At 40.3% G+C, this 18,370-nt stretch overlaps 1 protein-coding gene across 1 annotated transcript; it reads left to right on the forward strand.

Moving 5' to 3' along the window:
- Positions 1 to 17,323: 17,323 nt before the first annotated feature.
- Positions 17,324 to 17,927, forward strand: LOC122004224 (protein DETOXIFICATION 48-like). Its single transcript, XM_042559146.1, has 2 exons — positions 17,324 to 17,684; positions 17,737 to 17,927. The coding sequence occupies exons 1-2, from the start codon at positions 17,324 to 17,326 to the stop codon at positions 17,925 to 17,927; spliced, it is 552 nt and encodes a 183-aa protein (XP_042415080.1).
- The last annotated feature ends 443 nt before the right edge of the window (positions 17,928 to 18,370 follow it).

Below are 18,370 nucleotides of genomic sequence, written 5' to 3' on the forward strand. Positions count from 1 at the left end.
ACGCGAGGAGATCCGGTGAAGGCCGTCGTTGATTCATTCAAGGATATTTCCGCGGTTGACCGAGCGGAGAGTATTAGCATGGAGGAGCCGTTCGGCTATACTCACAGTCCAGTCAGTCGGACTATTCGCCTCCTTCGACTAGACTTGAAGGGGAGGCAAGTGATCCGGTAGTAAGAACGGGCCCCCCCCTCTTGCAATGTCAACGCCAAGTGGAAGTCACCGGAGTAGCCACCCATCCGGGAGGAGTGTGGTCCGACCGGACGAACGACCATAGACGGCCGGTCCGACCGGATTGCCGGCCGGGCCGATGGAATCGAATACCCGGATGGGTCCGGCCGGCTCGCACTTATGGTTGGAAGGCACCCTGTCAAATCGGGGTTCCGACGCTCAGTTAAAAAGGTCATGGACCGAGCTGACCTTTTGACCGACCACAGTCATAAAGCACCCCTGTTTATTAGTCTCCACAAAGCACAAGTAAACCACTGCGGATGTCCGGTCGGATGTTGAGGGAGCTGTCCGCTCGGACGACAAGTTTGGAGCAAGGGAAAAGACCCGAGGATTTCTTCTCTGACAACCGGTAGGTTTCACGTGTGTGCCATGCTCCAAATCTTGTGACAGGGGATTCTGCTGTCCCATCGAGGGAATGCTTTGACTATAGCGATATGGGTCAGGTAAGCTTTCTGACAGCCGCATACCTAGGAAAGGACAGAGGACACGTATGCACCTAGGTACGCGTGCCCAAACCCTTCACCAGCTCTATATAAAGAACCTCAGGTTTCGCCGGGGGGTACGTATTCTGAGACTTTGGAAGCCACTTTATTCATCGTAGCTTACCTGACTTGAGCGTCGGAGGGTCGCCGTCGGGAACCCCTTCCCGGCTCGACTTTTGTGCAGGTTAGCCGGAGCATCGCGCCACCAGTGGAGGATCTACATCAGCGAGCCGAAGAGCGCCACGTGCCCAGCGTCTGTTGACTTCTGGTTCGGACAGGATCAAACCCATTAAGGAATGCGGATTTTACATCCATTTGGTATAACTTAAACCCTTTATGTGTTGCATAGGCTAACAATATTCTTATGGATTCGAGTCTAGCTACTGGTGCGTAGGTTTCGTCATAGTCTAAGTCCTCAACTTGACTGAACCCTTTGGCTACTAGTCTAGCCTTATTTCTTATTATCTCACCCTGATCATCCAACTTGTTTCTGAATACCCATGTGGTGTCTATTACTGATTTATCTATGGGTTTACGTACAAGTTCCCAGACTTGATTTCTAACAAATTGGGCTAACTCTTCCTGCATAGCAATGATCCAGTCTGGGTCAGGTAGGGCTTCATTTATGGTCTTAGGCTCAATCTTTGAAATAAGGGCAATCTGACTCAGGTTTCTATACGAGGATCTAATTCTAACTCCTAGGTTTGGGTCACCCAAAATTTGGTCAGGTGGGTGAGAAGTACCTATTCTTGTTGGTCTTATATTTGTGTTAGGAGTTAGTTCCTCTGGTTTACTAGTGTTAAGTTGAATTTCATCGTCTTCTATAATTCTTGGGTTAATGTTAACATTTTTATCTATATTTGGTAGATTATTTTCTTCATCAAATATTACATGAGTTGTTTCTCAACTTTTAGGGTATTTTGATTATAGACTCTATAGGCCCTACTGATTGTAGAGTACCCTAAAAAGATTCCTTGGTTTGATTTGGATGCAAATTTTCCTAAGTAATCTTTAGTGTTTAAAATGTGAACTTTACATTCAAATATTTTTAAATAGTTTAAGTTAAGAATTTTATTATAATATATTTCATAAGGGGGTTTTATTATGAACTTTGTTAACTAGAATTCGATTTTGAATATAGTTTACCGTATTTATTGCTTCAGCCCACAATTGATGATTTAAGTTATAGTCGTTTAGCATGGTCCTAGCGGCTTCTTGTAGGGTCCAGTTTTTACGTTCTACTAGGCTATTTTGTTGGGGGGTCCTAGGGCAAGAGTATTCATGTTTATACCCATTGATTTTACAGAATTGGATAAATTTATGATTTTCAAATTTCCCTCCATGATCACTTCTTCTTATTTTAATTTTAGTATCTTTTTCATTTTCTATTAATTTGCAAAAACTACTAAATACTTCAAAGGTTTCATCTTTTGTTTTTTAGAAATTTTACCCAGGTGAACCTGGAGAAGTCATCAATTATAACTAAGCAATACTAGTTCTTGCTTAGTGACTTGGCTCCATGTGAATCAAATAGGTCTAGGTGAAGGAGCTCAAGTAAAGAAGTAGTTCTATATATCTAGATTGGTTGACTTGTGGGTTGACTTGGTTTGTTTTCCTTGTTGACAAGCATTACAGATTGAGTTTTCAATAACTTTTAATTTGGGCAACCCTCTAACTAGTCCATTTTGACTCATTTTTGAAATGAGTCTGGTGTGAGTGTGACCCAATCTCCTGTGCCACAACTCAGTTTCCTCTTGTTGTGTTAGAAAATACTTTATTGAGGGTGTTGGTAGGTAAATGGTGTAGACATTATCTTTCCTAGCGCCCTTAAGTATGATTTTTGGATTATCAATATGTTTGACTATACATTCGGACTTGGTAAAATTAATTGAGTAACCAATATCACATAATTGACTTATACTTAATAAATTAAAATTGAAATTTTCAACTAATAAAACTTTTCGAATAATAAAATCAGAGTTAAGTTCGATATTACCTTTTCCGATTACCTTAAGTTTATTGTCGTTGCCGAATGCAACCGACCCTAGGTTCTTTAGTTTGAGCTTAGTAAATTTCAACCTATCTCCAGTCATATGTCTGGAGCATCCACTGTCCAATATCCATTGATCCAATTCCTACACATAAGGTAGTTGAATTGGATTTTTCCTATTGGATCAAAAGACAGTTTAATTGAAGTAAGCTCCCTAATTTTTTCATCTCACCCAATCTAAGTTAATTATCAGTTAATCCTATGGGTGATTGTTAGATGGTTTGAATAATTAAGACATAAATATTAGATGTTTTAAGTTAATTAAGTTTTGAAAAATATTTTAAGCTAATTAAAATTTAAGTTAATTAAATTTTGAAAAATATTTTAAGTTAATTAAAATTTTGAAAAATATTTAACTTAATTAATTTTGAAAAATATTTTAACTAAGTTAAATTTTGAAAAATATTTTAAGTTAATTAATTTTGAAAAATATTTTAAGTTAATTAATTTTGAAACTTAATTAATTTTGAAAAATATTTAAAGTTAATTAAAATTTTGAAAAATATTTTAAGTTAATTAAATTTTGAAAAATATTTTAAATTAATTAAATTTTGAAAAATATTTTAACTTAATTAATTTTGAAAAATATTTTAACTTAATTAATTTTGAAAAATATTTTAAGTTAATTAATTTTGAAAAATATTTTAAGTTAATTAGATTTTTGAAAAATAATTTTAATTATGAATTTAATTTTAAATTTGAATTAATTTTAATTACGAATTTAATTTTAAATTTGAATTAATTGTGAATTTGGATTAATTTTTATTCTTTAGTGTTAGTTAGAGCCCTAGAGCAAATCATTTGATGATTCTTGTATGGACTCATTGTATCATATTCTTATATATAAAGGCATTTGTTTTTTGGTTATTATGCTTACTTGTATTGGTGCCAAATAAACTAAGTATAATAGCGTTCTTGAGTAGAGGGTTCTTACCTATATCAATCGGTTAGTTGAACCGATAGTGAGATGATATAGGGAACACTACTCTTAATCATTCCTAGTCGAGTATTAACATTCAGGGACAATGTTAATGTGACGAGACTAGCATGTAGGTCAACTCGATGACTTGATCTCACAAGTCATGGATATAGAGATTTCAAGTTGACACATGAGTATGCATTGGATAATGTATACTGAATGACCCGCCATGAGAAAGTATCATGGATCGTTATATGAGTGTCATATACTTTCTCATGTGGTTATTAGTATGACTACTAGTCCTTGGACCTGAAGTCACCATAGATCCCTACATAAGGAGTTACGTACTTTGGCTTCGTCAAACGTCACCCCTAATTGGGTGGACTATAAAGGCGATTACTGGGTATGTAACGAATTATGCAGAGGGATATGAGTGATGTAGATGAGATCTATCCCTCCTATATGACTGGAGCGACATCGATATTCTTGATACAGTGAGACCATGAAGTGCATGGCCATGCCCAAATGAGTCAATATGAGATATTGAGCTCATTTGATTGAGTGAGTCTACTTGGAGTTCAAGATTTAGATTGATTAGAGGATGACACGGTCTATGCCTCACATTGATCAATCTAGATGTCTAGGATAGAAGGACACTTGTCATATATTGTGAGAAGTCACAATTAGTAGTCACAAGGTGATGTTGGATCTCAACATTCTTATAACTTGGGTAGTAATGATGTGTTGCTAGATACCGCTCATTAGTTATGCTTCTAAATGGGTTTAGGAGCATTGCCAACGTTATAAGAACCTATAGGGTCACACACAAAGGACAATTAGATGGAGATTAGGTTCATATGATGAACTAAGAGGGTTAGATTCATGTGATGAATCAAATTATATTAAGAGTAATCTTAATTGTACTAATTGAGTTGGACTCAAGTTGATTCATGTGTTCAATGAGTCTAATTTAGATTATGACTCATTGAATCAATTTAATTAAATGAATTAGATTCATTATATTAAATTGGCTTGAATCAAATGGTTGGATTAGATCAACCATGAGAGTTATAATGTCAAGTTTGACTTGACTTGAGAGGAAGAGGAAAAGTCAAATTTGACTTGACTTTATGCCACATCATTTGTGAGTTGGCATTAAGTGGCCAATAATGGTGTTACACATCATCATGTTTAGAACATGTGTGTGCCACCTCATGGAGGTTACAAATCTCCTCCTCATTTTAATGGCCACATTAAATGAGAGGAGGTTACAATAGTGGCCAGCCACTTATTGTGATGAATGGAATTCATTTTTCATTCAAGGCATTTTATTCGATCTTCTTCCTCTTGCTCTCATTCTCTTCTCCCTCACCTCCTCCTTGGCCGAACACTTCATAGGTGCTAGCACACCTTTTGTTTGGCCTCTCCACCTAGTTTGTTCGTGTGGATACTTCTAGAGGATCGTACGCTTGACGATCTCGAGATCCGACGAACCGTTGGACGAGCGGGATTGCGAAGGGCATCGCATCGAGGGTAACTTCCTTCTCCTAGTGTAGATCTAGATGTAAGAAACTTGTACTCATAAAATTTTTGTTTTATTTTACTTCGCACGGATCCGGTGGCTTGGGGTTCGGGGTTTCCGCGACTCGAAAAAGCGGTTTTCGCGGCCCGAAATTCCCAACAGTGGTATCAGAGCCACGTGCGAAGTCTTGTACGAGTTTATTTTGTATTTTTATGAAAAATAGAAGTTCTGTAATATTCTGTAAATTTCCTATTTTTATTGTTTTTATGGGTATTTTTCTCGTAGAAGCGAAGCACAAGTGTTTCGACACTTGTAGGCTTCGACTACCGAGAAGATTTTTCCGAAACGGCAAGGTTTCGCCCCAAATCTTTTTGGGACAGCGGGCTAAGGCGCTGTAGGATCGCTAAGGAACACTCGCGATGGTTAGATCGCGGGTAGGGGCGCTGCCCCTGGCCCCGCAAGGGGATTCGTTCCGCGAATGCGCCCGAAAACCCGCTAAACGGAACCGCCAGAAATTTTACTCATAAAAATTGTAAAAATTATAGTAAAAATTACAGAAAATTATAGAAAATACATAATTTAGAATTATGTATCATTTTGTGATAGTCATGGCCCAAAAGACCCAATTTGATTGGAAATGTGTTGTAATTCATAATACGGCCTGCGTGCCGTCATGTGATGTGCGTGTTGTATATTTGATTCGCGACCTGCGCGTCGTGCCTTTCTCTATTTTATATTCTTGTTGTAAATTAGTTTAGACTCGAATGTAACTCGAGTTTCAAAAATTGTAATGTACAAAATTGGAGCGGTGGAAGGTCCATTCGAGACGGAGTGACGAGGAGGGCGCGAGCAACACAAGTTGGTCAAAGGGAGGAGCTTGAAAAGCTGTTGACCTTAGGTTGACCATCCGATCTTCTCATTGGCTTGAGAAGATCGTAGTAGGGCCATGACTAATCACAAATAATTTAATTAATTGCTTGAGTGTATGTGATGCATAATTAGTAATTAATTAGTGTCTAACGATTATATTAGATCTAAATCGTGTACAAGATGCACCCTCTCGATTAGATTAGATCTCAATCGCGTCAACTCAAATGCCTACCGTGCCGTGATACCTATCACTACCTCGATCACATCTGTTGTTGAATCTGCCAAAGCAGAGCAGCACATATTATCTTGGTAGGGTACGGAGTGACAATCTTGGTCCCGCCTATCAACGCATGGGTGAGTAGAGACGCAATTTGATTGAGTACAACTAGTTAAATCGAGTTTAACTGTAGGCATTCTTCCAACGGTTGGAAAGATAGGACATAAATCACATTTATATTAATTCTTGGATATATTAGCCAAAGCTAACTCAAGTTTTAATATAACTGCGGATAATGATCCTATAAACAAGAGTTGCATAGAGATGTAATTGGTAAATCGTTGCCTACTGATCATACTAAATCTTAGGTGTATTAGCCAAAGCTAACTCAAGGGTTAGTATGATATGGATCTTGTCCCACATGAATTATAGAATTCAGTGGGAGCATCATTTAGTTAAAGGCCTAATTAAATGATTAATAGAATATGATATTTTTCTACATTTTTCTGTTGTAGATAACCATGACGTCAAACATGAACACCTTCTCTCTGCGTTCTGTCCTTAAGAAGGACAAGCTCAACGGAGCTAATTTCCTGGACTGGTACGGGAATATGAGAATAGTTCTCACCCAAGAACGTAAACTGTACGTTCTGGAGCAGCCCATTTCGGAGGCTCCTCCTGCCAATGCCACGCGAGCTGACAAAGATGCTTATAAGAAGCATCAAGATGACGCATTAGATGTGTCCTGTCTTATGCTCGTGACCATGAACTCTGAGCTTCAGAAGCAACACGAGTTGATGGGTGCTTATGATATGGTTGAACATCTTCGTCAACTGTATCAAGGACAAGCAGGGCACTGGAAGAGGAACTGCATAGGATACTTGGAAGATCTTAAGAAGAAGATAAATAAGATTTCTACTTCAAGTATAAATGTTATAGAAGTCAACCTCTCTATTTCTTCATCGTGGGTATTAGATACCGGATGTGCTTTTCACATTTGTACTAATGTACAAGCGCTGAGAAATAGCAGAGCATTGACGAAGGGTGAGATAGATCTACGAGTAGACAATGGAGCACGGGTTGCTGCTGTTGCTGTAGGAACTTATCATCTATCTCTGCCCTCTGGGCTTGTATTAGAATTAGATGAATGTTGTTATGTGTCTGCTTTAACTAAGAACATAATTTCAGTTTCTTGTTTGGACAAGAAAGGTTTCTCTTTTATAATAAAAGACAAATGTTGTTTTATTTATTTAAAAGATATGTTCTATTGTAGTGCACATTTGATGAACGGACTCTACATTCTAGACCTTGAAAGCCCTATCTATAACATAAATACCAAGAGGTTCAAGTCAAATGACTTGAACAAAACCTATCTCTGGCACTGTCGCTTAGGTCATATAAATGACAAGCGCTTATCCCAGCTCCATAAGGATGGTTTGCTGGACTCATTTGATTTTGAATCTTATGAGACGTGCGAGTCATGCCTACTATGCAAGATGACCAAGACTCCCTTTAGTGGGCACAACGAAAGAGCGACTGATTTGTTAGGACTTATACATAGTGATGTATGTGGCCCTTTCAATGTCGCTGCTAGAGGCGGTTATAGGTTCTTCATTACATTTACTGATGACTTCAGTAGATATGCTTATGTGTACTTGATGACACATAAGTCAGAATCCTTTGAAAAGTTCAAAGAATTCAAGAATGAAGTATAGAGCCAGCTTAGCAAGAGTATTAAGATACTTCGATCAGATCGAGGTGGAGAATACCTTAGCCATGAGTTTCGTGACTATCTAGCTGAGTGTGGGATTCTATCCCAACTCACTCCTCCTGGAACACCACAGTGGAATGATGTATCTGAAAGAAGGAATCGTACCCTATTAGATATGGTACGATCTATGATGAGTCACACAGATCATCCGACATTCCTTTGGGGCTCTGCTCTAGATACGACAACTTTTATACTCAACGGAGTTCCATCCAAGGCTGTGATAAAGACACCATATAGGATATGGACTGGGAGAGATGTCCAGGTGTCTTTTATGAGGATTTGAGGTTGTGAGGCTTACGTTAGACGTCAAGTCTCAGACAAATTAGGACCCAAATCCGACAAGTGCTACTTTATCGAATATCCCAAGGAAACTAAGGGATATTACTTCTACATTCCCAGTCAACACAAGGTAGTTATGGCTAAGACTGGGATTTTTCTAGAAAGGGACTTTATTTCTAGAAAGACTAGTGGGAGTATGTTCGATCTTGAAGAAATTCAAGATGCGAACAATAGCACTGAAGCCTCGATGGAAGTTGAACTGGAACTACAAAGTGCTGTGAATGATGTTGTTCCACAAAGAGTTGAGGAAAAACAACCAGTTCAAGTAGACATACCTCTTCGCAGGTCTGATAGGGTACGTCGTCAGCCTGAGAGATACTCATTTCTCTTGTCTGACCATGATGACGTTGTGCTCATAGAGGATGAACTTACCACCTATCAGGAAGCTGTGATGAGACCAGATTCTGAGAAATGGCTAGAGGCCATGAGATCCGAGATGGAATCCATGTACACCAACCAAGTATGGACTTTGGTTGATCCACCTGAAGGGGTAAAACCTATTGGGTGCAAGTGGGTCTTTAAGAGAAAGACTGACATGGATGGACTTATCTATAAGGGTCACTTGGTAGCTAAAGGTTTCAAGCAAATTCATGGTATTGACTATGATGAAACCTTTTCTCCAGTAGCGATGTTTAAGTCCATTCGGATCATGCTAGCTATTGCAGCATACCATGACTATGAGATATTGTAGATGGATGTCAAAACCGCGTTTCTGAATGGAAACCTGCTCGAGGATGTGTACATGACACAACCTGAGGGTTTTGTAGATCCACAACATACTAGCAGAGTATGCAAGCTGCATAGGTCCATTTATGGACTAAAGCAAGCTTCTCGGAGCTGGAATCTTTGATTCGATGATGCAATCAAACAGTTTGGTTTCATCAAGAATGAAGATGAACCTTGTGTCTACAAGAAGGTTGTAGGGGATATAGTTGTCTTCCTCATATTGTATGTGGATGACATACTACTCATTGGGAAAGACATCCCTTTGCTACAGTCTGTCAAGACTTAGCTAGGGACATGTTTCTCAATGAAGGACTTAGGTGAGGCATTCCGCATTCTAGGGATACAGATCTATATAGTCAGATCTAAGAGATTGCTTGGCCTAAGTCAGAGTACATACATTGACAAGGTACTCCTTCGATTTGCCATGCAGAACTCCAAGAAGGGATTTCTGCCGATGTCACATGGCGTGAGTCTTTCGAAGTCTCAAGGTCCCTCTTCTAGAGAGGAGAGAGACCGCATGGATCAGATCCCTTATGCCTCAGCCATAGGATCTATCATGTACGCCATGCTATGTACTCGACCTGATGTCTCGTATGCTTTGAGCATGACGAGCAGATACCAGTCAGATCCAGGTGGAAGTCACTGGATAGCGGTCAAGAATATTCTTAAGTACTTAAGAAGAACTAAATAATATTTCTTGATATATGGAGGCGATGACGAGCTAGCTGTAAAGGGTTACAGTGATGCTAGCTTCCAGACCGACCAGGACGATTATCGATCACAGTCAAGGTTCATGTTTTGCATAAATGGTGGTGCTATGAGTTGGAAGAGTTCGAAGCAGGACACAGTAGCTGATTCTACGACAGAGGCCGAGTACATTGCTGCATCAAAGGCAGCAAAGGAGGCAGTTTGGATCCGCAAGTTCATCACTGAACTTGAGGTGGTTCCTAGTATCGCTGACCCTATTGAGCTCTATTGTGACAACAATGGAGCTATAGCACAGGCTAAGGAACCTCGCTCACACCAGCGGACCAAACACATACTATAGCGCTTCCATCTCATTCGAGAGATTATCGAGAGAGGAGATGTCATGAAGATTTGCAGAGTACCTACAGAGGCTAATATCGCAGATCCCTTGACCAAGACTTTGGCACAGAGGAAGCATGATGGTCACACTAGGTCATTAGGCCTTAGATCCTACACTGATTGGCACTAGTGCTAGTGGGAGATTGTTAGTTAGAGCCCTAGAGCCAATCATTTGATGATTGTAGTATGGACTGATTGTATCATATTCTTATATATAAAGACATTTGTTTTTTGGTTATTATGCTTACTTGTATTGGTGCCAAATAAACTAAGTATAATAACGTCCTTGAGTAGAGGGTTCTTACCTATATCAATCAGTTAGTTGAACCGATAGTGAGATGATATAGGGAACACTACTCTTAATCATTCATAGTCGAGTATTAACATTCAGGGACAATGTTAATGCCACGAGACTAGCATGTAGGTCAACTCGATGACTTGATCTCACAAGTCATGGATATGGAGATATCAAGTTGACACATGGGTATGCATTGGAGAATGTATACTGAATGACCCGCCATGAGAAAGTATCATGGATCGTTATATGAGTGTCATATACTTTCTCATGTGGCTATTAGTATGACTACTAGTCCTTGGACCTGAAGTCACCATGGATCCCTACATAAGGAGTTACGTACTTTGGCTTTGTCAAACGTCACCTGTAACTGGGTGGACTATAAAGACGATTACTGGGTATGTAACGAATTATGCAGAGGGATGTGAGTGATGTAGATGGGATCTATCCCTCCTATATGACGGGAGCGACATCGATATTCTTGATAGAGTGAGACCACGAAGTGCATGGCCATGCCCAAATGAGTCAATATGAGATATTGAGCTCATTTGATTGAGTGAGTCTACTTGGAGTTCAAGATTTAGATTGATTAGAGGATGACACGGTCTATGCCTCACATTGATCAATCTAGATGTCTAGGATAGAAGGACACTTGTCACATATTGTGAGAAGTCATAATTAGTAGTCACAAGGTGATGTTGGATCTCAACATTCTTATAACTTGGGTAGTAATGATGTGTTGCTAGATACCGCTCATTACTTATGCTTCTAAATGGGTTTAGGAGCATTGCCAATGTTTTAAGAACCTATAGGGTCACACACAAAGGACAATTAGATGGAGATTAGGTTCATATGATGAACCAAGAGGGTTAGATTCATGTGATGAATCAAATTGGATTAAGAGTAATCCTAATTGTACTAATTGAGTTGGACTCAAGTTGATTCATGTGTTCAATGAGTCTAATTTAGATTATGACTCATTGAATCAATTTAATTAAATGAATTAGATTCATTATATTAAATTGGCTTGAATCAAATGGTTGGATTAGATCAACCATGGGAGTTATAATGTCAAGTTTGACTTAACTTGAGAGGAAGAGGAAAAGTCAAGTTTGACTTGACTTTATGCCACATCATTTGTGAGTTGGCATTACGTGACCAATAATGGTGTTACACATCATCATGTTTAGAACATGTGTGTGCCACCTCATGGAGGTTACAAATCTCCTCCTCATTTTAATGGCCACATTAAATGAGAGGAGGTTACAATAGTGGCCGACCACTTATTGTGATGAATGGAATTCATTTTTCATTCAAGACATTTTATTCGATCTTCTTCCTCTTGCTCTCATTCTCTTCTCCCTCACCTCCTCCTTGGCCGAACACTTCATAGGTGCTAGCACACCTTTTGTTTGGCCTCTCCATCTAGTTTGTTCGTGTGGATACTTCTAGAGGATCGTATGCTTGACGATCTCGAGATCCGGCGAACCGTTGGACGAGCGGGATTGCGAAGAGCATCGCATTGAGGGTACCTTCCTTCTCCTAGTGTAGATCTAGATGTAAGAAACTCGTACTCGTAAAATTTTTGTTTTATTTTACTTCGCACGGATCCGGTGGCTTGGGGTTCGGGGTTTTCGCGACGCAAAAAAGTGATTTTCGCGGCCCGAAATTCCCAACACTTAGTCATCTCACCCGATCTAAATTTTCAATAAGGGAATCCTATAATTTTTGTGAGATGAATTAGATTCAAATTTAGGGTTTTGGTTTAACTTTGTGTTAAATTCAGGTTTAGATTTGGGTTCAACAAATAGGCATTCTTTGGATAAACTTCTGGGCTATGGCGAGTCACAAGGACATCATTAAAGTAACCATGCCTTCGAGGTTTTCCAAATAGTCCTACCCATTGAACTTAATACAAAACCTTGGTCTAACTGGTTAGGATCCATAGAGGGTAGCTTCGGTTAGTTTCACTTAGCTAAACGCACCAGGTCGAAACCATATCTTCCTAGACATGCGATGACTAAGCTTCCCCAACGTACTATCATCCAATACTTCACCAGTACCATGGGTCAAGTTAAACCTAGCCCACTTTACTCTAATCTTAATTACCCTGCCAGATAGTCTACTCTTGGTTACCCTTATCGGGTGGATTAAGTTAGGAGGTGCCAGCTATTCCGGAGCATTCCTTTGGATTTTAATTTGAATTATAATTTAATTTGGAATTTAATTTTATTTAATTTGAATTTTTATTTAATTTGAGTTTTAATTTAATTTTACTTTTATTGTTTTTCTTCTAGCTCCCCCTGGATCATAGCCTCGATATGGTTTATCGAGGTAGTGTATTTGATCCTTGGGAACCCAATATTATCTAAGTCCAACTTGATTGATCAGGTTGGACTTGGGGACCCATGCTTGGACCATTTTTCTATTAGTTCTTTGTATAAGTGATAAATATGATTTATATTTCCTTTTTGATTTGAATCCTAGTCCAATTCTATTGTAGATTGCCCTTTGTGTTCCAAGAATTAAGTCAAGATTCTTGGAACCCAAAGAGAATCGTTCTAATGTTTTCTCCAGATCCTTGATCTGAGTTTTCAGGCTGGAATTCTCTTCCTCAAGTTTTTGGACTTGAGTAGAGTTTCTAGTCTGAACTGGTTCAGTCAAAGGTTTGGAGTTAGTCACTTCTTTAAGGACAGCTACTTCCTTTAGAAGTGACTTAATTCTAAGATTAGACTTAGCTAATTTTCGTAACAAGTAATTGACTAGATTGTTTAGTCGAGGGATACTTACAAAGGGATCGGGCCCTTCGGAAACGGATACGGATCCGTGGCTTCTTTCCGAATCTACTTCCGACTCGCTGTCACTCTCGGACAGTTTGATCTGGTCCTGAGCCATCAGTGCAAGAAGACTCATCTGTTCGAGCTCGTCGTCTGTATCCTCTTCTGAAGATTCGTCCCATGTCACCTTTAGGGCCCTTTTCTTTCTTGATTTCTTCGGATCTTTCTGATTTGGGCAGTTCGCCTTGATGTGCCCCTTCTGATTGCATCCATAGCACGTTACCTCGAACTTCACCTTTGATTGAACTTCCTTGGACTGAACTGCCTTCTTGAGGTCGTTCTTGTTGAACCCCTTCTTCTTCTTGTACAATTTCTTTACAAGATTGATGAGTTTGGTTGTTAGTTCGTCGTCTTCATCGTCTGAGTCTGGTTCTGGTTCCGACTCCGGTTTAGTTCTTTGTCGTGATCTTTGTTCGCGTGTTCTACTGGTACCTGCAAGCAAAGCTACACCTTTCTCGGGTGGCTGTGTATTAGTCTACTCATGAAGTTCAAATTCAGAAAATAACTCGTCTAATCTAATGGAAGATAAATCTTTGGAGACTTTGTAGGCATCTACCATTGATGCTCACAATGTGCTCCTCGGAAAAGCATTAAGTGTGTGCCTTATGATGTCCCTGTTCTCGACCTTTTGCCCAATTGCGTGGAGGGAGTTTAGGCATCTACCAAGACTTAGTCTTTTGCCCGATTGCTCTGATACCAATTGTTGGATCGAAAGCACTAGGAGAGGGGGGGGGGGTGAATAACGCTCGTGGCTTTCACTCATTTCGAAATCGGAAAAACTCGAGTAGCGTAGCGGAAGATAAGAAACAAAAAGAAACAAACACAGATGACACAGTGGTTTGCTTGGTTCAGAGCCTGTGACGACTCCTACTCCAAGGCCCACGCTCGTTGAGCGTTTACGTTGGACAACAACTATAATATCGAAAAAGATGATTACAATATGAATTACAATTAAGTGCAATAAAAGAAACTATACCAACGAAAAGGAAAACAATGAACTTTTGGAGCTCTAATTCGTTGGAGCAGCAGGGCGTTGTTGAAGAGCACAGGGCAGCACACAGGAGCACAGGTTGTTCTATTTGAGCGTTGTTGTAAGCTGTACTCCGAGGCCTTCTTTTATAGCTCTGCAAAGTCTGATCTAGATCCCCAAGGTTCGGGATCAAGTTTGACCCGAGGCGGATCGGTCGACCGATCCCCTGTTCGGTTGACCGATCAGGCGATCTCCTCCTATCTGATCTGCCCGATCCTCCGCTCCACTTCGTTCTGGTCAAAACTCCATCCGAGGTTCGGTCGACCGATAAACAGGTTTGGTCGACCGATAAGCTGTTCTGACTCCGCTCAGTCAGCGTGATCCAGTCGACACCCAACCCAGGTTCGGTCGACTAATCCCAAGGTTCGGTCGACCGATCCCCTGGTCGAGCCCGGTCCAACCTCTGGAGATCTGATTTGCTGGCTTGTGGGTTCGGTCGACTGATCTCAAGGTTCGGTCGACCGATCCTGGTCACTTCTAACTCTGCACAAAAATGTTAGTCTCCTGCAAAACAGAGTTAGAACACAATCGATAATATATGAGCAAATAAACTAACAGCCTTCAGACTGTCCGGGTCTGACTTCGGGTTTCCGACCGAAAACCCTAGGTCGACCCGACGCCTACTGTTCCCTCTGCGGAGAACGCGTCCTCACCTACTCCACTCAGGAGATTTACCTGTTGCCAGTGCGATCCTCCAGATCGACTGGACTTTTGCTCGGCCTTCGATGCCTCCGGACTTTCTGCTGGACGCCCACTTCCTGACCAGTCCAGTCTTCCACCTGGTTCGCGACACCAGGACTTTCCACCTAGGGTTACCACCCCCTAGGACTTTCGCCTGAAGCACTCGACCCGCCAAGTCTTTTCTGCATAGGGTTACCGCCCCCTATGACCTAGGGTTACCACCCCCTAGGGTTTTCAGCCTGCCTAACCGCAGCTAGGACTTTTGCCTAAGTATCACTTAGGACTTTCCTGCAAGCTCCATGAACCTTGTTAGATAACGACATAACCTTAACTTTGAATTCCTTTGCCATTATCAAAACAATGGTTCGATCGTCGGATGCTTCCCACACCAACAATTAGGGTTATAAATATAGTAGATATGGTTCATTGCAAAATGTTAAACCCTGAAAATTAGGAGTAACTTTAGGGGTAGTTACAATAACTTGGATTTTTTCTATTATAACCAATCGATTGATGATACTGTAATAGTGAACAGAATATTGCAGAATCAATTGGTTAGATTGACTGAAAGCAACCAATCGATTGTCGAGTCTAACCAATCGATCAGTAAGGTAAAAATAGTTGTTCTGCGAGTTTAAATGGTTGGATCCAATGTGACAATTGATTAGTGAAGTATACTAATCGATTGGTAGGCTGAAATTAGCACGAATGCAACCTTATAAAAGAGGGGTTTGTGAAGGGGTCAGTTCTTAGAGATTTTGAGGCAAAGTGGTAGTGCATTTCCGGATCATCAAGAGGCATTGCCAAGTAACAAAAAAGCATCCAAAGTAAGTTCCTCATTGTAAAGTCATTTTTAATTTCATTTGTCTTTGTATTTGTTTTCTATTGTATTCTTGTAAGAACATGATGTAAGAGGTTTCTCTGCATTCGAAAGGTATCCGAGAAAGAGTTAATAGTAGAGGGAGATCACTAGGAATATAACTTAAATTAGTCGCCTAAGAGGTGGATATTAAATAAATCATGTGGTTGTGTATATGACATCAGTATTGATTTAAGTTTTTGACGACGCGCATGAGTTCAAGACGAGAAGCGATCGAAACTATTCACCCCCTCTAGCTTATACAAATACTAATAGTAACAGTTATGATTTCTTAGTTATTACAATATAAATGTTAAAAATCTAAATTTTGAAAGGTCATAACTTTTAATTAGAATTGAATCACCAAACGTACAATATATTAAATCAAAATTCATTCAGAGATTTGCAACTAATTATAGCGTGGAACTCATAACAAGTTGATTTTAGGTTAAAAAAATATTGTCTAAATCTTTTTTGAAGCTTTGAATAATTTGGCATTAATTTTTTTTTTTCGTATTGTAGTAGATATAGAACTGTAGTTTCTATAACATGTTAGATTTATGTGAAAAATATAGATAGGATAATAATGTGAATAATATTAAAGTACATTTGTGCATTTTAGGCATCATTTTGATAAAAAAATATGTCCTTTTGACTTTTGCCAAAGAAAGTTTAAAAATTACAAACAAAATTCGAAAGCTTTGTGATAAACTTCAGTGGCAAAATGAAAAATCCCCATTAGTTTATATGCGGAAAAGTGCTGCCAATTGTTCCCGTTCCTTTACTCACTTATTATAGATAGGATTTGTAAAAGCATATATCATTTTCGTAATTTTATATGAAGATCTAGTTGCATCTATAGAGAATTTAAGACTCTTTATAGATATATTTAAATTTGATAGAAAATAAAAAAAACTGCTCGATATCCATCCTGAATATTCTGAGCCTGTGTTATTATTATTATTTTTAATTTCTTTAATCTAAATATTATATCTTAAATTCTAAATTCTATTTTTTTTTAAAAAATTTAACACTAGAGGTTCACGGAGGTGTATAGCATAACATTCCCATACAAAATAATCTTTTATTACAACTAATCTAACCAGAAGAATAAAAATCATTAATATATATATAGAGTTTTGTTAAAATGCAGACCTGGCCATGCAGACTCATCCGCGATCTACCGAATTTGATTTTTTAAATATTTTTTTATTTTTTAAATATAACTTTTTTTTTCTTTTTTGTGTTTGCTCGTTCTCGCCACTGCTCACCGTGACTCCTCGCCCGCCGGCCATCCGCTCACCGCGCCTTCTCGCGCGCCCGCCGGCCATCTGCCCACCGCAGGCGGCCTCCGGCCGCCTGGACCCACCCACACTAAAGCCCAAGGGGTGAACACGTCGGGGATCGCCGCATGGATTCCGGCCTCACCCTACAGCGCGCCACCCTGCTCCTCCTCTCCGCCTCCCTCCTGATCGCCTTCCTCTGGTTCAACGCCCGCACCATCCTCCTCCGATGCGGGCAGGACGCGGAGATTGCGACGGCAGCGCAGGTGTTCGTCGCGGTAGCCTCGTCGGATCTCCTCCTCCTGTCCTTACTACACCCGCTTCGCGTCTTCCTCCGCTCCCAGAACATCACCCTCCCAGTCACCTACTGCTCCTCCTTCTACGTCGCGCTCCATGGCCCGCTCACGTACCTTCTCGCCGTTCGCCTCCGCCTCGGCATAGCTGGCGTGGCGACAGCCATGGTGTGGACCAACCTCAACCTCGCTCCTTGTTTGCCTCCTCCTCTCTGGCGCATGCCGTGATACGTGTCTCGGCGGTGGAGGCGGCTTCCTCTCCGGCGAATGCTTCCGCGGGTGGCCAGCGCTGCTCCGCCTTGCGGCACCATCTTGCGTCTCCGTCTGCCTAGAATGGTGGTGGTACGAACTGATGATCCTCCTCAGCGGCCTGCTTGCGCACCTTCGCGCTGCCGTAGCCTCCATGGGCATCCTCATCCAGACTACCTCCCTCGTCTAATCCGGATGTGATGTGAATTAATGGAATCCGGATGTGAATTAATGGAATTAATGGAGGTGGCTTCGTTACAGCATGAACGAAGAAGAAGAAAAAAATTAAGAAAGAGAAAATATTGTATTAAAAAAAATAAAATAATATGACATGGCAGTTGGTCCGTAACAATCCGTATGATAGAGTCCATAGCATAATAATTCTGTATATATATATATATATATATATGCTAAGCAATGCTTCGTGCGTGACCATGAGCGACGCACAAACGTGGTATTGCCAGCTCGATTCCCTTGCAAAAAAATATTCCTATTCTCTCTTCCCTTCCGCTTTCTATTCAAAACATCAACGAGCGAATTTTCCCAAATTCTAAATTTCCCTCGCTGCTCTCCTGCTCGCTCTCGCCTCTTCCTTTGCTGTCGTCTTCCGTCACAGCTGACTGAAGCTCCCCA

The sequence above is a fragment of the Zingiber officinale genome, chromosome 7B, assembly GCF_018446385.1.
Source record: "Zingiber officinale cultivar Zhangliang chromosome 7B, Zo_v1.1, whole genome shotgun sequence".
NCBI classification, from domain to species: domain Eukaryota; kingdom Viridiplantae; phylum Streptophyta; class Magnoliopsida; order Zingiberales; family Zingiberaceae; genus Zingiber; species Zingiber officinale.